The sequence below is a fragment of the Chiroxiphia lanceolata genome, chromosome 5, assembly GCF_009829145.1.
Source record: "Chiroxiphia lanceolata isolate bChiLan1 chromosome 5, bChiLan1.pri, whole genome shotgun sequence".
NCBI classification, from domain to species: domain Eukaryota; kingdom Metazoa; phylum Chordata; class Aves; order Passeriformes; family Pipridae; genus Chiroxiphia; species Chiroxiphia lanceolata.
This window is the reverse complement of record NC_045641.1, coordinates 40,255,152-40,282,166: the sequence shown is the minus strand read 5'-3', so window position 1 is coordinate 40,282,166 and position 27,015 is coordinate 40,255,152. Positions and strand designations below refer to the sequence as shown.

The 27,015-nt window shown below is 37.4% G+C and overlaps 1 protein-coding gene across 1 annotated transcript in view; it reads right to left on the bottom strand.

Annotated features, from left to right (window-relative positions):
- The window catches only part of OTOGL (otogelin like), an 89,186-nt gene extending 66,732 nt beyond the window's left edge, over positions 1-22,454 (bottom strand). The window contains exons 1-16 of the mRNA XM_032688072.1: positions 22,335-22,454; positions 20,440-20,497; positions 18,453-18,551; positions 17,633-17,787; positions 16,089-16,210; positions 14,728-14,933; positions 11,994-12,124; positions 11,281-11,387; positions 8,946-9,052; positions 8,110-8,235; positions 7,299-7,407; positions 7,019-7,065; positions 5,484-5,629; positions 3,889-4,012; positions 2,097-2,274; positions 1,041-1,165 (exon numbers count right to left, since the gene is read on the bottom strand). Coding sequence (XP_032543963.1) covers positions 1,041-1,165; positions 2,097-2,274; positions 3,889-4,012; positions 5,484-5,629; positions 7,019-7,065; positions 7,299-7,407; positions 8,110-8,235; positions 8,946-9,052; positions 11,281-11,387; positions 11,994-12,124; positions 14,728-14,933; positions 16,089-16,210; positions 17,633-17,787; positions 18,453-18,551; positions 20,440-20,497; positions 22,335-22,412 — 1,918 coding nt within the window. The 5' untranslated portion in view covers positions 22,413-22,454. The remainder of the gene's footprint in view (positions 1-1,040; positions 1,166-2,096; positions 2,275-3,888; positions 4,013-5,483; positions 5,630-7,018; positions 7,066-7,298; positions 7,408-8,109; positions 8,236-8,945; positions 9,053-11,280; positions 11,388-11,993; positions 12,125-14,727; positions 14,934-16,088; positions 16,211-17,632; positions 17,788-18,452; positions 18,552-20,439; positions 20,498-22,334) is intronic.
- Between the last annotated feature and the right edge of the window lie 4,561 nt (positions 22,455-27,015).

The window sequence follows — 27,015 nt, the reverse complement described above, 5'->3', positions numbered from 1 at the left end:
CAAACAATCATTGATTTTTAGTTTCATCAGATCAAGATCATCATAGACCTGGAAAAGATGCTTGTGCTTGTAGCATAGGGTGGATCACTTTATTCTCCACTGCTTTTTCCCAGTGATTATTACAGAATTGTAGGGAAATTCAGGCTGGAAAGGACCCTCAGAAGGTCATGTTGTCCACCCTCCTGCTCTAAGCAGCTTACATTTATGTCAAACTCCACTTTCACTGAGGCAGCACATAATTGAAGGTGAGGTATGAAGGATCTTGGGAAGAGCTAACTTAGCTGAGACATACTGCTTTAGAAGACAGACAATGTGGAAGGCATAAAAAGTCTGAGAATGCTCCACATTGTTAGAGGTTTAGGGTTATTCTAGGCTTGCTCCCACAGGCTCTAAATATGGATAAATCACACATCTTTAGTAAGGTCTTATGTCTGAAACATTAAAAACATTAGACTACATTCTCTCAGAATTGGCCACTACAGCCTACCCATTGTCTTCATTAATTGAAAAGGACAGCAATGCAAAAAGGAGACAGTGAAAGTTCCACAGAAACCATAGGCAAGTCAACCAGCCAAAACTAAATCTTTGCTCAGGCTCTCAGTTTATTGCTTCAGTTTTTCTCAGAGAACATAATGGAGGATAAGGAAATTTTTAATGCAACAAGCATGGAGAAGCCAAAGACAGGACTTTTAATCTTAACACTTTCTCCTGTACTTTCTTGTTGATCTACAAACATGCATCTGCAAATATCTTTCCTCTCAACTGGCATCATTTACATAATTCTGTCTAGCACTCTGCATGTGTATTAGACAGCAGAATTTAGTAATCGCGGCCAGTACACCCAGCACTAAATTATCAACTAGCTTGTATTTATCAAGTACTTGCTTCATTTTACATGCCATATGTATGGAAAGAATGGTCTTTGAAAAAAAAAAGAGAGAAGTTGAAATACATGTATGTGCAACTTCTTCACAGAGAAAACAAAAAATGTCCCATAATATAAGATACACCTAATCCCAGACTCCCATGTGAAAACATACCATTTTGCTGATTAACGTTACAGGGATCAACTACAGGAATATTGATAGGCACAGAGCAAGCTGAGGAAACTTTCCATGCATTGGCATGAAGTTGTGGGGTCCCTTCAATCATCCCTGCTGGAGACCTGAAAGGAAAAGATCAACACTGCAAGCATCCTGCTGACCTGAGGGACTACAGGATGCAAGTACATTAAAAAGGCTTAGATGTATAGTCACATTGAACAATCAGCATGCCAGAAGAATTTCCACCTGTGAGGTATAAGAGAGGGAATGTGAAACTTCTTCCTCAATATTTTAGTCATGTGAAAACAATCTTACACGAAAAGTCTGCCTTCACTTAGGCTTAATTTAAGTACTCTGAAATTAGTTGGAGGAAACACTAATGAGAGGAGATTTGGCCTTTATTAAAGTATGTAAATGGAGTGACCTGTTAGCCAATTTTGGTGTTCTATAGTGGGGCTTGTTTGCATTTTGATGCTGGCTTGCACCAAGTATTTCAGAAGTATTTATTATTGCTAGATAAGTTTTGTGACATTATAGTCTGAGGAACTTTGAAGGAAATAAGGTAAAAGAATAAGAAAAGTGTGCCCTTCTAATTAAAATATTCCTGTAGTTCAGAATTACATTTTTTTTTTTACATTGGAAATTGATGTGGAGGAAAAAAATCAAGCAGAAGTAAGTGTGAACTATGTGAGGATGATACAAGTAGTATCATCCACTCTTTTTGTCAGTGCTCATGTATTTGCTCTGAAGACAAGGGAGCATCCAGGAAGTGAAACTGGAAATGGATACTGCATTCAAGCAATATCATCATCCCATACCTTCTGTAAATAATACAGTAGTTTTCTATAATTACTTAGCAAAACATCTTAGAATGCCTGAATTTATGACTTTCAGATTTTAAAAAGTGACTACCATTTTAGTTAAGAGATTTTTTTATGGGTTAGTTTAATAATATTTGAGCATGTCAATGAAATGAAATAATCTGATGATTATGTTCAACAAAACTTTTCACTTGTTATTAAACACAATCTAAACACACAACATGCAACTTACAGAAAATCATCTCTTAAATTCCCATTGTATGTTCCACATAGTCCTAATGTTCTTCTTTTCCATCTGACATCAACCTGAACATAGATCCTCTCTCCATCTTTAGCAAATAGTATCTTCAAACCAAAACTAGTTTTCAGTTGAACAAAGAAAGAGGATATATTCTGAATTTCAATAGCCCCTGAACATAGCAAAAGAAAAAAAAACAAAGTCACTGAAATCTAACATCCAGGTTGCACTGGTTTACCCATTAAAAAACAAAGATTTTGAAAACTCAGAAATAAAATGAGAAACTATGTACAACTTCACCATCAGCCAAATATCCATAACCACTCTGTATCTGAGCTTATTTCCATTAACAACAGAAATCAGGAATTGCAGTTACTGTCAACAATAAAAAATGTCTCACCTTTCTGTACCTGTGAGCCTGTGAGTTATCTAGGAACCACATACCACATTTGCTTTTTTTTTTTTTTAATTGTAGAAGAAAACACTGCAAATGCAAGCCTCTGGCTCATTTCTTAGTCTCCAGGGATATTATAAAATCAATTAACAGGTATCTGTGAAGTGTAATCTTTAGATAGAAGGTTCTCTCTACCTCTATTGATATGACATCAGTATAACTCCTTACTTGGACTGTATGAGCCCCTATCAAATTCTCAGCTTTCCTTCCCAGCAAATCCATTATGTGAGGAAATGGAAATTTCACAGTCACAGCATTCATTTGCTACTATTGTTGGGCTACTTGCAGCTGTAGGCTAAAAGTGGATCTACCTTCACAAGCAGCCTCTATGCATGCACACATACATCCTTAGGTGCATAAACTGAGAAAAGGAAGATAAAATGCTTAAGGATGTTCTTAGTCAATAAGACTTTCTGGATACACACAATTATCAAGCATGTGACACCAAAAGATTTGTCATAGATTATATTTGTTGCAGACTATGGAGAGAGACAAGAAAGTGAGTAGGGACTGATTCAAAAGAAATAAAATGAAATTACCAAAGAAATTAGGAAGCAGAACTGTCAACATAACAGAAGGCATAATAAGCTATTTAACTCACTGCCGTAGGAAGCCTTGAATGCCAAAAGCAGAACTGTGATCTTGAAAATTCAATGAAGAAAGAATATAGCTGCAACCACCAGCACAGAACTCCCTAAACTCTGTTCTTCTGGAGTCTGGAAAAGGGCTTTAATCCCACTTTACTTATTCAGAAAGAGACTAAAAATCCAGTAACTGGTTCACTATAATTTACAAAATTTAACAATATTATTTTTACCTTCAGTACCTAATTTTATAACACATTTTTAAGGCCGATTTATTTTGCTATCCTTTTCAAAAAGGTGAAGTAACCTGTCTGAAATCACAATATTAGTCAGCACTGATATCCACGTAGATCCCATGGAGCACAGGGATTCTATTCCATGGTATTTATTTTAAAAAGTTTTAAACAAGCTAGACCTTAACATCACCATCGAGGTGATTTCCAACCTCTCTTCACCTTCTCTCTTTTTCTTACCTCCTTCCCCCTAAACACAAACAAAATGAGTGGAAATTCTAGGTACTATGCAAGATAAGAAATGCAAAGAAATAAAGGTATAATGAAGGACTGTTTCACAGATTTTCAAAGTACATTTCTATAATTATTACTAAAGTCCTATGAAGTGATTGTACACCTTGTAAGTTAGGTTTGAAGAAATTCCCTTTTCATAGACAGATATTATTTAAAAGTTTTGGAGAATACGAGAGATAGAATGTGAACTCTGGTAAAATTCTTCTCTATGCGCTTCTTACCATTGAGGTTAAAAACTTGATTAGAGACAGTTTGGACTTGACCATATCTTGTGAGAGTTACTTGTTTCCTCACATCATCTTCTAGAACTAGTGTTATAGAGTCAATGCAGGTGTGGTCAAAGTTCTAAGTAGAAACAAGTTTCAGCATCAGAAACAGGCAATGAAATTAATACTACCGTGGAAAACAAAACCAAACAAACAGGGGAAAAAAACATCTGTATAGACAGAAAATAACAGAACTGTCATTAGGTAAATCAGTTGTAAACTATCACTCGAAGTATTAAACTGGCAGTCTAGTAGTAAGTGGACAGAGGTCCCCAAGTACTATTACTGCGTTCAACACGCCATACTTGCATGGCCACCAGGGTACAGCTCATTGGTGGGTTAAACAGTGTTTGAGCCAGAGTCCGATTCCATTTATATCAAGTTGGTGCAATCAGACCACAAATGCAGCAATGTAGGAAAAAGAAACCCTTGCACACATGAAGGTGCTTCCCATTTAGAAATGTAGTGATGATCTATGATTATAGACCAGAAGGATATAAATTCTCCAGAATTATATTACAGTAATTGATAAATATCTCACTATCTACATCATTTTAGCATGCAATCCAAGCAAAATTTATGAACCTAAATACAGGACAAAAAGGTGACATATAATCAGCTTAAACTAACTGTCTTATGCTCCCCAGGGGCCCCTCTGTTTTCATCCAAAAACTTTTCAAGGTGCCTAGAGTTGTGCAAAGAGTTGTTTCCAGTGGCACCCTTGTCTCTCAGTGGCTACCTAACTAACCATTCCATGCTTGAGGCCACCTGAAATGCAGAAACAGTAGTCTTAACACCTATGCAGAAGAAGGAGGTGCTTACAAAAAAGGCAGAGGCATCAGCTCATAGTTTAGCTTTGGAAGGGAAACAAGAGACAGCCCCAGGGCAGCTTCCATGCATTGCTCCCTGCTGATGAGTTCAGACATGCCTGCCCTCAGCACATGGCAGCTGTGAGTCACAGTCTCAGAGCCCCTTCTCCTGTGAGTCTAGGTGACTAACAGCATCATTAAATCCACTCTCACAAATAAGTACTTTTTATAAGCACCTTTACTCCTAAAGCCTATTGTTGGATGCCTGTCAAAATGCTTTCAAACAATACGTGTGGTGGTTTATCTCATGGATAGTTTTCTAAAAGGCATTGTTTCAACAAATTAAATATGTTATACTGTACCAAATAAAAATCTAAAGCTTCCAAAAAAAAAAATCTCTTGCCTAACTAGTAGTGTATTAAACCTGCTCAGTGCTGCCAACAGAAGCTTTTCCAAAACCTAAGACTTTGTTGGTATCATAACTGAAGATGTTTATAGTTTTTTAATGTGAGTAAATTAATAACTCTTTAGACTTTAACCCTCTAAAGATGCAGTTGATTTTACAAAGGGCAATACAACTTGTAGGAATACAAACACTACTAAAAAAAAAAAGCTGTTAGATTGTTTCAGTTTATATTTGCTATTAAACATAACCAGTAGTTTACAGTAGAACTTACACAAAATTACCTGAAATATGGATGGATCCATTTGCTTCAACATTTCAAGAAAAATGTGGCTTACCTGTCCACAAGGTGCTTTCTGTAAAGTGATTGTGAATTTGCTTTTCCCACTGCCTTTTACCAAAATGTACTGGCAAATCCCAAGAAAGGTAAAATGACGCCCATCAAATGTTGTGAAATGAGAGCTACCTGTGATGGAGCACTCAGCTTGAAAGAGAAAGAATAAAGAAGAATGTTCACCTGCATAAGAATGTATCATTATTCTTTAAATTACGTAAGAGAGATAAAAAAGAAACTTTCTCCTTACTTCTAAGAACATAATCCAGGTTAACTTTAATCTGTCTAGCTATAATGGCATTTAAAACAAAGTATGCTAAAGACACCTATTTCCATCAGATACCATCTCATATTACACACTCCAGTGTGCAGCATCTTTTGGTTCTAACTAGGTGAGATGCCTTTGAGTTACAATTTCTCTAAAATACAAGAGAATTTTCCCTTTATTACAATTCAGAAATATCCTAGAATCTTCCTCTCAGCATCTTTTTCCATGACTGAGTGTGAAAGAGGACAAGCTTCTTTCTCCATCCTTCTAGGTACTATGGCACTGCTTGTTACCACAGGTATGAAGAAGCTGCAGGTGTCTGTCATAAGGGGACATCTTTTTTTTTTTTTTCCAGCTCAAATCAGGAATGCACTGCTGAAGCAAGTCTCCAGCTCAACCCCCCTTATTGCACTTTTATTTATGCCACAGGGAAGCATCAAAGCACATGAACTAGATTTACTTTGGCTGCAGCTACTGCAGGAGGTGCTCTGTGGGAGCACATTTAACCTGCTCCTGCTACTAACATCAATTCAGTACCAGGCTAGAGTAGTCATAATTAACCCCCCACACATGCACACACAACACACACAAGGCATATGAAGCGGTTCTCAATGTCAACTGTTTTACACTACAGATCCATATTGTCAAGCCTTGCTTAGCAATTGTTAAGTCTTACTGCCTCATACAGAGAGGGATCCTTAATTTGTAAAAAAAATATCTCTTTCACACAGTTCATAGTATAATCTTGTCTAAGATACAGAACTGTCAAGGGAGTTTCACTACTTAACTGCTGCATGTTCCTCTGTGTAACTCATTAGAGAGACATGCTATCTTTAAAGATAAGGATCATTAGCCAAACATAAACTGCTGTTACAAGAGAGAAAATGCAGCACACTGAGCATCAGAATGATAGTTTTCTTATTACTTGCATTAAAGTTGCACCTAGAAGTGAGGAGACCCTTATACCTGGCCTAGGTACTACACATGCAGTAGAAATATACCACCTGTGACAAAGAACATTGAGCATAAACAGGAGATAGAAAACAAGAAGTGGATGTAGCACACTGAGGTAGGGCTGCAAGTGGGAAAAAGTAGGATAAGTATGGTCAGGCTTCCCTCCAGTCGGCCCACTGCTACTCTCAATATCCATCTGCTTAATCTTCCTTCTTAAAGTAGCAGCCCAAACCTTGGATCACATTTGGTTCTGTTGTCTTCTGAAAAGTTTATCCTTTTTGTTGTGAGGAGAGAAAAGAATAATGAAATACAAATACCTGGGCAATCGTGATCAGTGCAGTTCCAAATGCCACCAACACAAATACTAAAAAGAAAAATCACAAAACAGAATTTCAGTGTTCTGATCTTTAGCAAAAGAAGTAGTTTGAGTTAATACGCCTTGAATTCCCACTTTCCATAGAATAGCCTGCTTATTTTAGTGATATACAGGGCTCAGACTGTAAAACAAGATACTATTATTTAAAACGTAAATGTGACTATGATGTTAAACTATGGACAGCAGTCACAGGGAGATGAAGCACAAAGGCTTTCACATACCAGTTGCTACATTCTTGTTCAATTTTTGAGCCTACAGGGAAAGCAGTTCCATGATAAGTACAAGGACAATTCGACAAAGAGATACATGTTCCATTTTCCATAATGAGACCTATTGGGAGAGAAGTGAATAAATGAGATAAAAACAAACTAACAAACTCCAGATCACTGCTCTTCCCCCATCTGACATTTAAATCTGCCAGAAGGTGATCTCACCAGCCTTAGACAAGAAGCAGCAAAAACAGTTGGCCAGCGAGTGCAGAGAGCTCAGAGTGATGAGCTCAGAGTAAAGTTCTCTAAAAAGCAGTTGTCACTGTGAATCGTTGCTTTATGAAAAATGTCTGCTTTAAGCACATAAAACTGTACAGACTCAAAAAAGATTCTGAAATCTCGTTATCTTTAGTCCTTCTAAATAGGACTGTTCATAGTCTAGTCAATAATTTTTGTTGAGTACAGATCTCAGAAAGTTTGATGTCTTGTACGGAGCAAGACAAATTCTGTTTAAGCAAAATTTCTATAGATTTTGGAATAATTCAAATAAAGTGGACTAAATCTATGCAACATCTTATTGTAGGAAGCATTAGTAATGGCTCCAGATTGTAACTGGTATTGCAAGCTGACATACCTCTATTCTAGAGAAATGCTTAGCATGCAATAAAAGGAAGAATTACAGTGACAGTAATAACAGCTAGGGTAGAATTTACAATATTCGTATTTTCAGGATTCAATTTTAAGCACGGTCTATTCAGACTTTATTATGATGTTGGGTACTAGCTTTACATGTATTTTTTCATGTAACATTGACAGTATTTACCATCTGGACAGTAACAGCCATCTAAACAGTGCAAGTTGCTGCCAAGACAATCTTTTTCAAATGTGCAGGTTGGTGGACAACAACTGATACAGTCACGGTGAACAAAGCTGTCTTCACACTTCTCAGCTAGAAAAAAACCCCATGGTATATTGACATTAGTGCAATTTTTTCTTTCCATGCTGGAAAACCCCCCTCTGTCAAAGAAACAGTTGTGCAGTGCTTTTGGTATAGGTAGTTAATGAGATAAAGTACAATGGATGTTTTGGAGGGGTTTTAACCGATGATCTATGGTGAACCTCTCAACAGTATTTAAGCCTTTCTTTACCAAATTCTTATACCACCCCTTCAAAATAAGTTATAATTTCTGTGACAGAGGAATATGTGCTCATATCTCAGCTCGTTCAAAGCCCTGTGCATCAGTTGCATAGCTGAGCTGCAGTTGATGGGTGGTGGTGATAACTAGAAGGAGCTGGATTAACTAAATTAATTCTGTTATAGGGCCAGTAGAGGCTGAAAGGTCTTCTGGGACAAGGAGCAATAGCAGATCTCCACAGATGTTTGTTCTTTGTCCTAGAATATTATCAGCACACATGACGTTTCTAGTAATCTGCACAAACAAGAATTTTGTATGGTCTTAAATCATATCACAATGGAATTAAAGTATTCTTCTAGCAAGTCATTGACTCCATTGTTTGCCAGCAATAGTGAAACTGGTGATCAACTTCAGTATCAGGTCTCAGTCCTATAGTGACAAATGTTGGCAAGATGGAATTATTTTAAATTAATACATGTGATATCTCAAAAGTCATATAGTATGCTTTATTAAAGAGTCTTACTACAGGCAGGAAAGTCATCCCTCCAGTCCCGCACCGGGGACCCAGCGTGAGAGCATGCTCTAGCGTACTCTGTCACTGCCCTGCAGTACGTTTCATCATCATCCACTCTGAAATGATAAAATAACAGAGTAATCATGGAACTCAAATCCCATCTACAAATTTCTGCCATGGGACATTGCACGGGATATTTCACACATAGCTGACACCACTCAGTCATAATGGCACACTGAAAATATAAAAAGGAATGAGCTGTACTGAGTACACTGTTGTGCTTTTTATCATTCGATCTCACAAAAATTTGTTTCATTTTAATATTACCACAATGAGCAAAACCACTATCTATTACAAAAACAAAAAAAAAAATTAAAAATACTGTTTATGATGAAAGAGAAACAGGACCTCTTCTTGAAGACAATGGACAACTCAACAGTCTCAAGATCCCCAAGTCAGGCTCTGTCCCTCTTGCATGATGTAGAAACTCTGACCTACACTGACAAAAGACATTCTGATCCAAGAACTTCAGATTTCCAATTGCTTTTAAGATCGTTAACTTAGGTGAGAAGAACCCTGTTGGTGGACTCCTGACCTTGTGCTGAAGTGCTCAGAACTAGAAGCATTATCCACTGAATACTGTGGACAGGCTCAGGTATTTACAACACACCCTTGGGCAAAGTCAATATCTCTGCCTTAGTCTGTACAGAAGAAGCTTACAGTGCACTTTTACCAGGGTCAGATAAAGAGACATTCATTAATGTTTAGATAAGTTCAGAATGTATTCAGATGTAAGTCCAATACAGTGAAATATCACCAACCTTTTGTTACTGTGAAAGTCCAACAACTCACATCACTTACTGTGGGGGATTTCTGTTATAAGCATGACTGAGACAGATCAACTGAGTTTGCCTTTCAGCATACAAGATCACGCTTCCAAAATTAATGATCTTACAAATACGTTATATTGTATTTGTATTCTGCTTTCATCACATCTGTTATCAAATCAAACAGCACTATACTCTTTGTTACAGTAATCAGTCTCTCCAGCTCTCCTTATCTAATCCAATTAAATGGATCTTAGTAGAAAGAATACTTGGCATATACTACGGCCCCACAAAAAACTTCATAAACTGGCAAAGCCACAAGAAGAGAGGTCTCTTTTACAAACAAAATAAGCCTAAATTAATGAGACACAGAAACTTCAAGGTTTTTAACATCCACGCAGTTGACATCAACACACAGCAGCATTTTCACAAAAAATCCAATCCCTCTTAACATCACTGTACTGATTCAATATCCTATTTGAAATCTGAAAATTTGCTTTTCATTATTCTTCAAAAGCCACAGTAAACTCCCAAGTTACAAAGAGACCATATAGAGGGAACTCAGCTCTTCTCCAAATGAAATAAATGCACAGATCATTAACATTAGGAAGGACACTTTGGATATTTGCCAACAAACACAAAGTCTTCCATCTTAACTCTATGGTACCTCAGAATCCATCAAAAATGAACTAACAAGTTGTAATGGATTATACTGAGACATCTTTATGTTTTGACTCAAGATCCTTTCTGTATGTTTTTGATTAAATTGATAGTACTCTGAGAGGGTCATAATAGTATCTCGTAAAAATCATGCTATTTATGACAATTACTTCTTAATTTGAAAACCTTACTACAAAGGAAGTGGTACACTGCTCAGTTATCTATACAATTACTGGACTACAAATTTAACTTGAATGATAAAACCTAATCAGAAGTCTGGAGAGCTAAGGGAAAAATAACAGGTTGCATACAATGCCAGCAGCTGAGGGGGTGTGACTCCCACCAAAGCAAATGAGAGCTGAATTTCTTTTGACAACTCTGAATTTACATATGTAAAACCATTTTGTTAAAATTCTACTTGTTTGAACCATAGTAATTACTCATAAAAAACAGTCCAACTGCATCAGACAGATGGTCCAGTTCCTCCAGTATTATTGTTATTTCTCAGTGGTATCATCATGTATTTTTGGTTTGGGCCCTTCAGATACAGGTTTCAGGGTTTTTGTGATTAGCAGTTCATCTTTTGTCATTAGTTATTCTCCATGGATTTATCTTCCATTTGTTTGTCTAGTATTTCCTTGAATACCTGTAAGCCCTTAGCAATCAAAATATCCCTTGGCGGGTTGGTTCTGTGCCCTTTGTTTCCACACTAAATCACCCCCTGAGAAAGCCCATCTCTTTCATTTTGAACTTGGTTCTTCTTAACTGCCTCAGCGTTGTTCCATTCTGGTCTCACACAAAAGCATGAGCATTCATTTCATATGTCAAAATTAAATACACAAGAACTCCAGCCTTACCTGCAAAGATCATTCATACAGCTTGCAATATAAGAATACGGATCTATACTTTCATGACAGCTGAGAAAAGGAAACTGTAGGAATATTTGGCATTTGAGGAATATGTCCTGTGCATTAAGAAGAATCAGTAAACGACAGTTAGCCAATACTTTCTGAACAGGCATCATTCTCTTTAGCCTTGTTTCCCTAATATAGGATCCTTTATATCCCCATTAAACTTCGAGAATCTTGCAGTCTCAATTTATTATTTTATCTCTTTTATTACTCTTCTTAAAATTTGCCCTCTCTGCCTAGGCATGCTGCTCCTAAACTATCTGGGATGAAAGAGTGCGAAATGAGAAAAAGAAACACTTTGTGTCAGTGCAGGAGCTGATCATGCTCTTTCTGCAGTATTTCACAATTCCCAAAATAATGAGGTGCAAGATGCCAGGACTGGAAACTGAACCCAAGTTTAATGTAGTAATGAAGAGCTCTGCCAGCAGACTGGTGCCACTTGGCACATCCTATCTGAGCCTTTGTACTTTTAAGCTAAATATATGAAGAACTCCCTACCAATAGCCCTGACCTGTGTCTTTCCTTTCTCAAAGCCTCAATGCATTTAAGACTTTTTTCAACATGGTGTACATTGCTAGATTCTTGTACCATCAGTAGGCAGCAAATATTAAGAATATATATATATGTATGTATATGTGTATAAAGCATGATTAATTTACCTCAGTGGATTCTCCATTAGCTGAGCAAGGGCTGAAAAAATCTGAGGCAGTAGGTACACAAGCTACATCACCTGAAGATTGCACAGCCCAACTATTTGCAAATTCAGCAATGTCTTCTGTATAATCACCTACTGCATGAAAACATTGGGAGAACAACAATGAAAAAGAAATTGTCTACACAAATACAAAAGATGACTTTGAAATTTCTAATCATTTTTCAATGTGTTCATAATCTCAATTACAAATGTTTTCAGAGTATGAATGGTGAAGAAAAATGTTATTTTTCTTTTTTTATTTCAGATTACATTTTATAACAAATATAACTTCTATAACAAATATACAAGTGTAATGCATTGAATACTTAAGAAAAAATACATTTCTTTGAAACATTTGAGGCTTTCATCATGTTTCACAGAGGTCAGTTAGTGCTATTATCTCCCTCCTTTTCCCTTGTTGCAGAAAAGCCCTACAACAAACATACCACAACACGCCCAGCCCTCCTCACAGCATAAGCTTGGGAGAACTAATAAACAAGATGCATGACTAGAAGTCATGGCAACAGGTTAAGATACATGGACATACGAGAAGGTTGGCAGTAAAGAAACAGACCCAAATTTCCCATATATTTGCAGCAAGAACTAAATATTGCATTTTCTCTACATTCTTTATTATGTTAAAAAGGGTATATTGCCTCTACCTTGAAGAACCTTATAATAATTAGTATCTATGCTATGGTTATCTACGTCTATGAATGGTTAGGAGATAGGATAATGAAATGAAATCAGCTAGAGGGTTTTTTTCACAGAGCTGTACTACTAACTGTACTTCTAGCACAAGAAGTACAAAGTTGGACACTGCAGTGTGGAAAGCCACAAAACATACTAATCGGATATGTATACTTAGATCTCCACAAATAAACAAAAATAAGATCCTAACCAGCTGTTTTACTTAAGAGTCAGAGAGCCTTAAAATATTTCTCCCTCTCTGTCAGAGTAGTTCTTTACACAGAAAACCCTTCCCAAACATAAAAAGCTGGAGTTTGACCTAGAGGTAAATTTATTGACATAGCTCTGCTTCTACAAACACATTAAAATTATTTTATTTACATTTTAACATGGCTTGAAAAAAACTTCTAAATCTTCAAGAAATACCACAAAATAAAATCATGGTCCTTGAAACAATTCTGTACACAGATGGCACTAAAAATTAAGATAACGAAACAGAAAAGGAGTTTGTTTTTAAACTGTGCTTTGAAATGGAGCATTACGTGCCTCTCAGCAACTTATTTATTTGAGCATTACATATAAAGAGCATTTGGACTCTGGAAGACTCAGGATAGATGTAAGAGCTTCCTTTATACTACTGGGGGAAGTAGTTTACCTGGAAGAGATAAATCATCATATCAAATGATTGATAAGATTTGGAAACTCTTAGAAAAATGTTGTAGCTTGGAAGTAATTTGAATTAGCAACATATTCTTTTGAAGATCTCAGGACTTCATGCTTTGTATTTGCAGAGGCAAGGCACCATGTGATACAACTGGCTCAAGGTTAACATGATTCATGTGGCTCTCAATTGTACGTTACAATAATGCTATCATATCTGATAAAGAAAAAAGCAAGAAGGAATGATGATGGCAGAGAAATGTAGCTCTGAAAATGAAGTAAGGTAAGAACTGCAAGTCTTTTACAACAGATAATATATTTAAAGGTCCTGAAATCACTATTTTTTAGAGATCATGTGAATTCATTAATTCCACCAAATACCATTTTTCTCTATTATTAAACATCACCAGTTTAAACTGGTTATTAAACATACCATAGTCTGGTGTGCAGAAGTGAATGCACAAAACTTATTGCTCTCATTGAAGAAGAAGTATGAGAAATTTATACTGGGCAGATTTTTAAAGATTATGCAAGGTATGTACACTGAGTCTTCCTTCGCTAAGAAAATTAAAAAGCTCCACTATCAACCATAAAAAATGGTGAAAAAAGTTAATGAGACAACATTTGAGACTTAAGAACAAGGAGAGCCTTGGGACTAGGTTCTCCTTGCAGTGAATGGTAACAGTAAAATAGTCCTATCTTGTTTTTATAAGAGACTGAGAAAAATATTAGTCATATTCTCAAACTTGTTCTTTTTCTTTTTTCTCATATTAGTTGCAAGTAGGAAAAAAGTCCCTATGGAGTATTCCCTACATGGACTGCAGAATACAAGTTTAACTCATCTCTGCCTCAGACACAGCATTGGGCAGCTCCTCATTCTACAGTATAGTTGGAGGACCATAGGACACCATACCAACAAGGAGACACAAGGAACTCCCTGGCAACAGTTCAGAAATTTACAGATTTCAACTAGTATTTTTATGATGTTGATATAAAAGAATGACTTGAGATGGTGCTTTTCCCTTCATCTTTAAACACAGACAAAACCACAGACATTTGTTTATTTATTTATTATTTGAAGGCACTTTCATCAGCTAAGATAAACATAGCCCAAGTGCTTTGTTGAGCAAGAAAACACTTAAATGCACATATAGATAATTTTTTGAACTAGAACCTTTTCCATTTGAATTTTGAATGATAAGGAGAAGCAAAAGTAGAGTAGATACACTATTTTACTGAAATAACTGAAAGAGGACTCTGCCTTTTTACACCATTATATTTAAACAACATTATATTTAAAGTTAACATAGAAGTTGTTCACGCAAGTTAACGGTAAGCTATTTACTTACTATTTTGCAGTATCAGGTCATCATATTTATTGCCATTAAAATTTCCACAAAGGCCACAAGGTTTTCTCTTATGATCTTCTGTCAGCTTAATATAAATACCAGAGTTTCCATCCCAAGCAAGAGAAAAACCAAAGGTAGTCTTCACCAGAATATAGTCAGCCAGTCTCTCAAGAAAAGCATTTCCAACTGTCTGAGGCAACATTAATCTGGAAAAAAATTGTCTGCTTCAAAGATCTCAGATGAGATGAGGTTCTTGCTAGAAAAATACCACATAAAACATCACCATCTAACTCACTAAACCCTTTTTCCCTGGTGTATGCAGTCACTCCATTCAATTCTTCATCATGTTTTTATTATCTTTTCTTCTGTTTACTTCTCTATATCAGCCATCAAAAATGAATGCTTTTCTGTTGTATACACCTATTAGTTGTACCAATTATAAGCCTGAAAGAATAGTGAATCTTCACTTTCAAAGCCCAGTTCAGCACACTGAGGAATACTTGACTTCACGAGCATGCTGCATTGGGCAAGGAGCTGTTTGATGTTATGACCTTCTGGGCACCAGGTCATCACTGGGTTAGACATCTGCAAATGGAGAAACTTACAGTACAGAAAATACTATTGCCAAAAATGTTGTATCTCTTCCTCCCTTGATCAAAGACCACTGGACAATAATAAGCACAGATCTAATGCTAGTCTTCCAAAGTTGTTTGTTGTTGGGTTGAACAGTTATCAGTTTCAGACACTAATATACACAAAAACACCTTAACTCTCTGAATTTTCTGTAATTTATCAACTAGTAAAATAAACTTCTGATAGCCTTGAGCTCATCTTTTTACTTACTTAAAAAAAAAAAAAAGAAAAAGAAAAGGTAAATTTTGGGGGTTGATGTACCTCAGAGAAGTTTTGTGAAGTTTGGGCCTCAAAGGGGCTTAGAATCTTTGTTTTAACCAACTCAGACTCATCTGGAAGAAGATCATGTCTTGTACTAGCTATAGCTACCAAGAATGAACAATGACTGTCTTGCTCAAAATGGTATCAGGATGCACCAAGGATTAGCTAGAGCTGCCTGACACAGACTTTACCTGTACAAAGCAGTAATGAATAATTGTTAGGTTACAGCTGAGAAGCTGAACATAGGGTTAATGCGTGGAGTGTGTTCTATTCTCTCTCAGGTACTACATCAGTACTGTTACATCTGCTCACACTAGAGCTCTGTCAGCCCCGATATAGAACAGCAAAGGATCAATACAGACATAGATCGAATTATTTTATCTGGATGGTGTAAAAAGCATCAATTTCTCTAACTCTACATCATCTTTTTGCAATAAAATACTAAACCCCACCATTAGAACACTTACCTGATTCCATTTTTTCTTACTTCATGGCCTGAAATAATTATTTCTTCCTGGTTTGAAAAAAATAAGCTGATGGACCTCTGACAAGTATATACAGAACCATAACAGTGGGGACTGTTATGAACCTTAGATGGGAAAAATATGCATACAATAAGAATAACTGTTTGTTCTCAATAATTTCACAGCATTTTTCATAAATTCACATATGATATTTTACATTTCTATGCTCCAGTTACTGAAAGAGCTTTACAAATAAATACCTAGAATATTAAAAAGTCACAATTACAAAGATATGCAAAACCAGGAGTTCATGCTAGCCAATACTACTGAGAAATACAGCAACCATTTAATAGCACAAAGCATAATATGACAGTGATTAAAATACTGGATGAAATTGGTATTTTACGCTAATGAACTTCAGGGACACTGTAGTGAGCTAGCTTATAGCTGCCAAAGTAGGAGTTCCTTATTTGCAAACACCCCTCTTGCTCTGTTTCTAGAGGTCTGGTCTGTAAGACAGGACTACAAACCAGTACAAAACTTCAGCATAATACCAGCACTCTCCCTGCCAGCTGAGACTCGTACCAACTGAACTACAACATGCCTTCCTGAACCACTCAGGATATTTTGAGATTTTGGAGTGCTCCCATAGATTACTGCAGGTATCTAATTTACATGGATCTGTTAAAATCCATTTTACACTGGCTTTCCAGCCCCGCTAATGGAGAAAGGTAGACTTTTCTGAAGTGTGCTTCTCCCCATTATACATTTATAGCATAGTGAGCAAGGGGATTGGTTTGAGTCAGCACTAAATTCCAACCATTGTGTATGAAGTAATATAATGAGCTTGTATGCTCTCCCCACAGTAACTAACAGCCTGACAAACAGGGCATCTTTCTTCAAACAGGGTATAGGTTTGAACTCTCCCTGATCCAAAGTCATTAACCACAGATACCCAGCAACTTGAAGAAATTACTAAAAAGAGTGCCTTCCATACATAGGTCAAGATGAAGGTTTTTGAGCTGTTAATCTTCTTGGCATGACTTAGAGGTAATCCAAAATTAGAATGCAAATCCCCAGAGGGGACAGGATGGGAGAGCAAATCCCATCGGTCAGGAAGGCAGATCCTCACAGCGTGTCAGAGGCTGTGAATTGGGGCCCAGTATGCTCAGGTGCCTGGCAAGTGATAGCTGTTTGCACTTTACTCAGCAAATCAGTTTTGCTTATTATCTGATAGCTTCAGTTCATTAAAGTTTCCAAGGTTTGCTTTGAGATTCATGGTATCTCCAAGAAGGGAGAGATCAAAAATCTCATTAAGGACAAGAGGAGTAAGAAATACTATTTTTAATATCCTGACTCTGTTGATTATAATTTCACTAGTATTTTGAGTTACTGTACATATGTTTAAACATTTCCAGAAAATAATTTTATGTCTAAGTAAGCAATGAGCAGTTTGGTACATTTGCTGTCTCTCTACTTATTTTACTTACTCATTTACTTCTATATTTACTTACATACTTATTTCTAGTGTATGTTCACATACTTACCCAAACAGTGTACTGTGGTTCTGGAGTACTGCAATCTTTTGCAAAAATATAGGAGCAATTTCCTGGGAAGTAGTAGTAGATGCCATCAAATGTTTCAAAATGGTACTGTCCCCACGACTTGCAAATCCCATCTCGGTCCTTACCAGTGTTAGGTACTGGAGAGAGCACAATGAGTTTACAACAAGCACTGTCATAAAAAATTGACAGGTGTCACAGGCATCTATGAAAGTAGGAGCTCGGAAAGGAAATAAGAGCTTAAAAGGAAATACATAGCAAGTACAAAAGATAAACTTATTTCTTCAACTTTAAATGAAGTCAGTACTTTTTCTTAATATTTAGTCTGTAGTTTTAACCATGTGCAACCATCATTAAGTTTTTTTATTTGCTTCAGTGGAGACATTTTAATTACAAATAGAGGCCAGGGATTTCGATATCCTCCCAATCCTGGAAGACAATTCTTGTCGATCCCTACAAACAGCAAATTACAGAAACTAGTGCACTGAAATAGTTGGTAATTTTATTTGCAGTAACTCACTGTTAGAAAAAAGGCAGTGGCTTTTTGGTTGTTCAGCTAACTATAAAAAATCTGTTTGGCTATGGATGCACTAGACAGTGATCTGTCTATTATGGTATCTGCATTGTTTCAGCCCAAGTGCTAAAATATAGGCATTCCTGCTCTCTATACATCCCTAACACTCCTAGCTACTTGTCGAATGACAGTCTTACCACAGAGGAATCACAAATATGCTGCTAACAGTATTGTTTTCAAAACCTGCATCTCCCTTGAAGCTGAAACTAAACCCTTTGGCCCAAAACTTACCAATTTGGCACCTGTTTCCTTGAGCCTGAAATAACTGACAGTCACAATCACCCGCCTCTGTGCAGGCTGCTCCATTAAGGCACTCCTGAGGACATGAACCTGTAAGCAGGCATAGGAGCCTTTTAGTAGATACACTCACTCACTCACTCATGGCTAGGCTTCGTGAACAAAGATTTGGGAAGGCACTATCCACATTTGCTACAGGCACGCTGGTGGCTTATGAGGCCAATTCGTGACAGACATATCCAATTGCAAAAGGCACAGCAGAAAGACTCCTTAGATGGTGTAATCTGCAAGACACGGTTCTTTCTGCGTTGCCTTTTTTCCTCGAGAGTGATCCGACATGCCGATAGTAGATACAGTATTTTGCAAACAGGCTGCAAGATCCCCATTAAATCTGTTTATTGTTAAATCACAAGCAGCTATATTAGCTGAGAAAATTAACAAACAACAATCTCCATTTTTTAACATTTACTTAATTTTATCCTTTGGGTTCCTTGGTTAAAAGAGAAACAAGGTTCTCTCTCTTTTGGTTTGAGACTTGTAAACTAACAAAGGAGCAAAAGGTCAGCCTCCTCCCAGCAAACAAAAGGTCAAGTTCCCATGTAAAGAAATCAAACCCCAGTCCTGCTGATCTCAAAATATGCAGGACACAGATTATTCTAATTGACTAAATTCAGCATAATTTATACATATGTTCAGCTCCTCCCTCCTAAGCATTACAGCAAAGGGTACATTCAGTTTATGATTAGTCCAGAATACATAATTTACCAGTCATAAACAACCTTCTCCACATGCTAAAAAAAGTCAGTTAAAAGGTTTTTTCTGCTTAAGAGGTGACCGGAGTCAGAGACTTTAGATTCCATGGGAATGGCTTGTTTTATAATTAGTAATTGTTTCCAAAAGCAGTTACATTAAAGGGTTTTATAGTGTGTTTGAAAGCTAAGACCTCCCTGTCATTTACTAATCATTCATTGAGGGGGGTCTAAATCATAATTCCCCAAAAGTGGAGAAGAAAAGTAGTCCCAAAGCAAAACTTCCTCAGGTTTTGCAGATAGCTGTTTTCCTTCTTGGAGTAGGATTAAAACCCTACATACAAAAGCTTTCAGTGTTGCTGATGGAGATTAAAAAAGCATCGCAAAAAGCAGGAAGTAAAGCTGCTAGTGATCTGGAATGGGAACAAAATGGGACCTTTACATTAAAGGTACACAGAAGCTACCAATTATTATGAACATCATCCTTCATTGTGAAAATTCCTTTGCATGCTCAGTTTTGAATTTTTTTCATTAAAGAATTGATTTCCAAATATACACAGATACTCTGAAAATACTGACAAAGCAGAAAATATTGCTTCTAGAACAGCACCAATGTGGAAAACTTCTTTGCTGTTGTTAGAATTGTGAGTTGCAAAATTGCATATATCCTTTCACATAGAAAAATGCAACAGAAAGGACCTGCCCAGGCATTTTCCAAGAAGGATACCAAAATTCCAACCCAAGTTGAATATAATGAACTGTACTGTAAAACAACTTCTGTCACCTGGGCCTCCTTTACATGGTTGTACAATGCTTAAGACTCTCCAGGAGCAGATGTGTGTTCATTGCCTGAGTACCCCTGTCCCTTTGCACAACCAGTTACTTGTCTCTCTGACATACCTACATTCTCTGCCAAGGCCAGAAAAAAAGTGGCAGAAAAGAAAAATTGCAACAGACCTAAATTTAAAAAAAAAAAAAACAACAAACCAATATCAAAGTATTGGCTTAGTTGGCTGTTCAGATTTGGTTGTAAGGCCTTATTTTGAAAGTACAATTTTAATAGGAATTTTTCTTAATTTAACATGGATAACATGAGAAAATGAGACAGGGCAGGGTTTTGTAGGGGACATAAGGAAGAAGGGTTCCACAGCCCATGGTAACACAGGGAAACTGGTAGGAAGGCAGTATTTTCAGGACTCTCTCCTCCCACGGGTGAGGAGCACAGCCCTCACCTCCTGGTGGACTCTGCATCTGGGTCCCACGAAGATGCAACAAAGACGCAGCTTGAACCTGTCAGAGAAACATAAAAGCAAAATCAGGGTGTTTGTGGTTTACAAATGAGCTGATAAGAGCCTGAGGCCTTGCACCCAAACACTGGGTTGGGACTTTTAATACAGAACAGCAATTTGCATCTCAGCCAGCAAGGTAGAGTCATGGGTGCTGCAGGAGGGATTGGCAGGCTTCGGAGGAGAAGCACAGGTTTTGAGGGGATGGGAATGGACACAGCTGTGCTGTGAGATCACTGCTTGCTTTCCCTCATGCCCTCCAGTTCCAGTGAACCACTGGGGCTCCACCTGGGAAGTTTTGCATTTACATATGGAAGGAAAACTGAGGAGACAGAGAACAATCTGCCGTTTTCACTTCAGTCAAATACCCGTAGCTGGTGAGCTTGAAGATATGACATCCCTTATTTCATCCTCTCCCTTGACTCATGCTCTGTGCTGCACCCTGATCATCCCACTGTGGCCACTCTAGCTGCAATGGACTTCATGTCCTCCTTGAGGACCTTTGGAATTGCATTTTGGTTCATCCCAAACAAAAGAGAAAGTGGATCTGCCTGAGCTGCTTCCTGTTTAGGAACAAGGGAGTATCAGACTATGAGGAAGCCCTGAATCTGACCAAGCACCCTGCTACTGCAGCTTGTCACATCACATTGTTCCTTCCAAGAGCTGATCCTCAAGAACTGATCTTATTCCAGGTTGAAAGTAATCTGGGGCTTTTGCCCCCAACTAGTCTGACTGAAAAGTTTAGCAGGGTGAAGTGATGAGTAGCTACATATTTCCCATTTACATTTATTCATGGCCAGTTTAAATCCCTTCTTTTATAAATCTGGGCCCTTTTGCTTAAATAGCTACTCTTTCCTCTGTTTTTTACTTATTTCCTATTTGATAATCTGTGAGAAAAACAGTGACCCTTCTGTGCTCCACACAGACGTAAGCACCAGCCTTCGGCTGCACAACTAAGTACAAAAATTGTTTTAATCTTTGCTTATAGGCTAATTTCTTTCTTCCCTCTTGACACCAGCCATTCTCCACTTCTGGAATTTGAACTGATGGATCTGAATGTCAACGGTGTCATGCAAGGAACATGTTAGGTTAAGTCTTACTAATGCCTCTTACAGTGACATAAAGACTTCCTTTTTCCAAATGGAAATGCTTAGTGGGATGTATCCAAGTAGCATGATCTGTCTAAAATCAACTTGAAATAGATTTCATCAAATCATCACCTGGAAGGCCCCCCTACCAAAACTATTCCTGGTTCCCATGGCCCGTTGCTAGCTGGAAGGTGTCCCTTCCCTCCCTGCACAAGCTTTCATTTTCCATGATAGCTACTCTAAACTGCCTGCCTCAGGAAAGTGGTTTTTGGCCTTTGTGTTATTTTGGGGCAGTAAAGCGTCCTTGGTGCAACAGCACTTCCATGCTGAGGTCCCCTCCAAAGATACCACGAGTCCGCTTGTCTCAGAGGCTCGGTTGATTTCAGCACAGCATTTCACACCCACTGCCTTCTGACTCAGTCAGGGGCACATAGATCTCAAAGGGACTTGGAGTAAATCAGCCCTGGTTCAGCTGCAGGCTCCTCGCAAAGACCCTGAGGAGAGACACTCTACAGCTTCCTGCCTACCCCGTCAAACGGGGTTATAACCCTTGGCTGGGGTCCATAACCCAAGTGTGTACCAGTGGGGGAATGAGATTTCTCCGTTTACTATTAAATTTCAGAGCAGCATTGCTGAGCTGCAACACTGAGGCATCAGGGGGCCGGGGCAATAGGAACCAGGGCTGCGCTGGAGCCACCATTGACCACGTGCGTGAGGGAGCCTTGCCAGCGGCGCTGCCATTGTGCCTCTCACCAAACACAAACGGCTTTCCAGGACATTCTGTTCACCCTCACAAAAGACAGAGAGAGACATGGTGGGTTTATTTCCCATGGTGTGCGTCAGTCAGCTCATCAGGGAAGGTTGCCCACCGGGTGCTCTGCTGAGAGTGAATGAAGGCATGAGGCCCTGGGTCAGTCGGGGCTGGGCAGATGGGGACTAGCTGCTCCTGTCCTCACTGTCCTCCTGTTACCGCAGCCCTTCTCCCCACAAAGGCTCATTTGTAAGGATGGCAAAGGTCCAGAGCAGAAAAGGGAGGAGGGTTTTCCCTCCCTCCTACTTTTGGAGGTATAACCTACCTCGGCTGTTACAAGATCTCTTTTCTGTCGAGTTGCATTAAACTCATTTCTGGAAGAAAACAAAAAGGATCTTGTATTATCAAAGGTCCCTGGAGCAACCTGAATAAGCAACTCCCTTGAGAGAAGTGTTTCTCTCTGATTACCATAACTTTATCAAAGAGGTCTTTCTTGGGTTAACATTTAAAAAGGTGATTATTTTTTTCTTTTTTTTTTTTTGTCATTGTCTCATTTTACTGAATTGGGCAGCACTCTGATCTCTGCTCGGACAGGGAGGTACCTGGAGCCTGTGGGGAAACGTAAATAGGCAAAACAGGCTTACACAACAGGATACAAAACTGTAAAGCCACTTCATATTTAGTTGATGCTATGTGTGAGTGGCTGTAAGTTCCCCTGAGTGTTGCTTGAATATACTGTGATGGTACTTGTAATAGCAAGAGATGACTCTCCAGCTGGAGCCAATTTAAATTTGTGATTAAGTTTCAAAACAAGGGCATCAAACTATAAAACACGCTTAGTTCTATCAATACTCCAAGATGTGCATGTGTGTTCGCTAGATGTATTAGAGGTCATTAGACATTTGAAGCTACGTCCAACTGGATGCTTCCATTGAAATGGATGGCATAGTTCCCATTTAATTCAATGGGATCAGGAACATTCCCTAGTTTGGGTTTTGTTTGGATTTCAGCTTCTACATGAAGATTTGAATTGAAAATGTTTATTTTAAGGTTATACAGCACTTAATTCTTTGTGCTTCAAATAGCAACTACGATTTTATCATGCAATTAAGACTGTAGAAGGATACTCATTTAATGTATTTTTCCAGTCATGAAATCATGATCTCATGCTGGTTTCATTCCATTATTCCTCTAAGCATTCTCAAGACCATAGAAGTATCATTTTTCATAAGGAACTCCATTTTTCAAATGAAGGACCTGTGCCCATTATGTAAATACTTTGAAAAGAGTTGTAAACATTCTGAAAGTGTGTTCTACATCCAACCTACATGTAGATGACATTTTACATCTTGAATTCAAGGCTATATTTTACTTTCTAACTTGCACTGTGTCACACTTACTCATTCTTGTTCTATTAGTAGGACTTGACAAATAAGGAACAAAACCTTACCTCAAAGTTCTTCTCAAAGGAGAAAGCTTGCAATAAGATCCTGCAGATTAAAAAGTCATCAAGTTAAACATTTTTTTCCTACAGCATTACTCCGTCCTTGGCAAGCAATGTGAAGTTTGAAACAACACTACTGAATTTTGGTTTTCAATGATCCTGAGTTTTACAGAGCATCTTTGCACAAAATTTTTCAGTTTCCAAGGAATGCAGCATTACATGTTTTCCTTCCTGAGGACTTGATTCTCTCAAGCATTATTCACCTGCAAGTTTTCATGGTCTCAGTTCTGGTACATGCTCCCATGAAAGAGGGAAAAGAGTTTGTAGTTCTTCAAAGGCTCAGAACAAAGGCTCAGATAAAATACAAGAGGTGCTCAGAGCTCTTCGGAATCAAACTTCTAGGGTTATAATAATTTTCTGAGTGTTACTTGTAAGATTCAATTGTAAATAATTTTAAATTAGTCCATGCTTAAACAAAGGAAACAAATAAACAAACAAAAAGTGCACAAAACAACAAAACAATTTCTCTTATTGCCTTAGAAATCTTTATAATTGCTGCATGAAAACTATCTGCAAGATCCAGTTGCACTACATAGAAAATAACATCATTTCTGTAACTAGAAGAGCAATTATTTACCCTATCAGTCTAAAAATTTTAAACTGCAGGTGCAGTCTGTTCAGACAAAATCATATCCCATTGAAAATGCTTATTCATCTGACAAAAATAGCAAGAAATACAAGAAACTTAGATTTTGTTCATAAGTAATTGTTTTGCAACAAATTCAGACATATAAAAACGTATCTTAAAAAATAAGTTATATTTTAGTTTCTACACCTGAGAGAGAGAATGGTGATATATATTTGTTTAAGTTGCATTTGTAAATTTCAGCAAGGTCAAAAAATATAATGATAGAAAAATACTTAGAGAAATCTTTGTAAAAGTTAAAAGAAATGGAATAAAATTCTTACCTTGCAAAGAGGACAGCAGTGAATGAAGCAAGAATATACTCCATGGTATCATTAAACTGAGCTTTCCTACAATGTTCATTTCAGTATAAGTTAGGAATAGGGAATTTATCCGAATTAATGGCTTTGATTACATGACATCTTAGAACAATGTATTTCTACAGTGTGTTTAAATCCTTTAAAAATTAGTTAATTGAATGTATTATTTAAAACAATGCAACACAAAAAAAAGGAAAATAAAAGGAGACATCAAGCTTGGTAGCTACATACAGCTTCAGGAGCTGAGTGTGGCATACAACTTCCTGGCTGCATGTCCCTCATTAGTAATGCATGGTAACTGCTCAGCAGGGTCTGTATTAGTTACGCTTGCACCAGACCTGCAAGTATTACTCCTCTGTTGAATTGAATCGGCCCTTTATACCATAGCAGACAATGACACACAAATGTTGCCATGTCATGGTGGTTTGAGAGATCTTTCAGTCATCACACACCTTTGTGTGCTTTGAGGCTTGAGATGAGTGCTGCTCTTTACCGCTTAGTATAGCAAAATATTTTTGCAAGACCCTGAAATGATACTAAGTATCATTTAAAGTATACATATAAAGTATAACCAGATGGTTTTAGAAATTAACATATTAACGTTTCTTATCTGTCCTCAAAGGGGAGAGGTGAACTTCTATTAAATAATACACTTGGATTTTTAAGAATATTTTAGATGTATTTCTGTGTATAGTTTGCTTATATCATAAAAGAAGGTTCCTCAGAGGATAATTATATTTAATTTTTAATAAAACATTATTAAAACTTTATATTAGCAAAAAGGAGAAAGAATTCAATACACCAATGGGTTTCATTTCTAATTTTCATTAAAATATAAAAACATAATTTAACCAAAATTAAAAATTATGTTTTAAAGACTTTTACCTGCTTTATCATAATTTTAAATTTTAAAAATAAATACTGATTTACTGTAAACAGAATCATTAAAAAGAACAGTTTTAAAGACACACATAATGCTACTTGAAATTGCTACTGCTTATTTTATTTTGCAAAGCCTGTCTTTTGCCTAGCCCTCTGCTCTTCGTAGGATGTGCTTTGTGAGACCCTCTGAGGGTGTATTTGGACCCAAATAAAATTTAGAAGTTGATGACCTCTCTCAGGTAAAACATTCTTCATCATTTTTCTAGACTTTTCTCTTTCCTGCTCCCCAGCTGGACAAGAACAGAAAGCAAATGAAAACACTCAGCCTCTCCAACCACAGACAAGGACAAAACCCTGTATCCACATGGCAGCCAAGAGTACTTGTGCAAGTTTGGGACCACTGGTGGCACAAGGATACTTATTGCAAACTGTTGGATCTGAGAAGCTGACATTCCAATAATTGTGCTTCCAGAGGGTTTTTTGTTTCGTTTTTACTTTTGACTGGCTATGGCCTGGTCCCACGGATCAGCTGCTTGTGTGCAGCCAGACTGCATCTCCCAGCTTAGTTGTATCTGCTCCATGTGGTCCAAAACCACTCCAGACTGCAAACAGAAGCAAAAGAAGTGAGTTCCTAAGCCAAACTGACTCACTGATATAGTCACTCTTTTAACTCTTATGTGGGAACTTAGAGGAAATATACTTTCACTGAAGGTTGCTCTCAAGATGAAATCAAGCATTAGATCTTCAAATTTCCATTACCAGCCTCCATGTTATCTCACTTTCAAGTCTGGTTTCAAAACTGTTCCAAGCTCCTCTGAGAAATCTGATCTGGGATTCCTCCTTTCCTCAAGACTGCATTTCCCACCATGCTTCATATGTAATTTCACAAATAAATATTTCCATTAATATAATGTTAATAGAAATGAACTATTTTGGTTTAACAGAAACTATCCAAAATGGACTTTTTTTTTCAATTTTTCTATAGCAGAGTTGAGTGAATATTTGGTTAGTATTTCACATTTGCTTAAATTCTAATATTTAAAAAGTAGGCCAAGCCTCATCAGCTGCAAAGGAACTTTTTAAGAGTTAGAACAATAGGCTTCATTAGGTTTGGACATCTCTGCCCAAGGTAGGGTAGGAAAAAGCACATTAAGGATGTCAGCTAAGGAAAAAGAATTATTCAGTCAAGTACACTGAACTGTAACTCAGACTACTATAATAAGAAAGAGATGAAAAAAATTGAATCAAATTGTATCAAGGCAACAACACAGATTATCTACACAAGTATTAGAATACTCACAGATTGGCGCTTCCGAAAAATCTGAACAGAAAAGAGGCATTAGAAAATAATC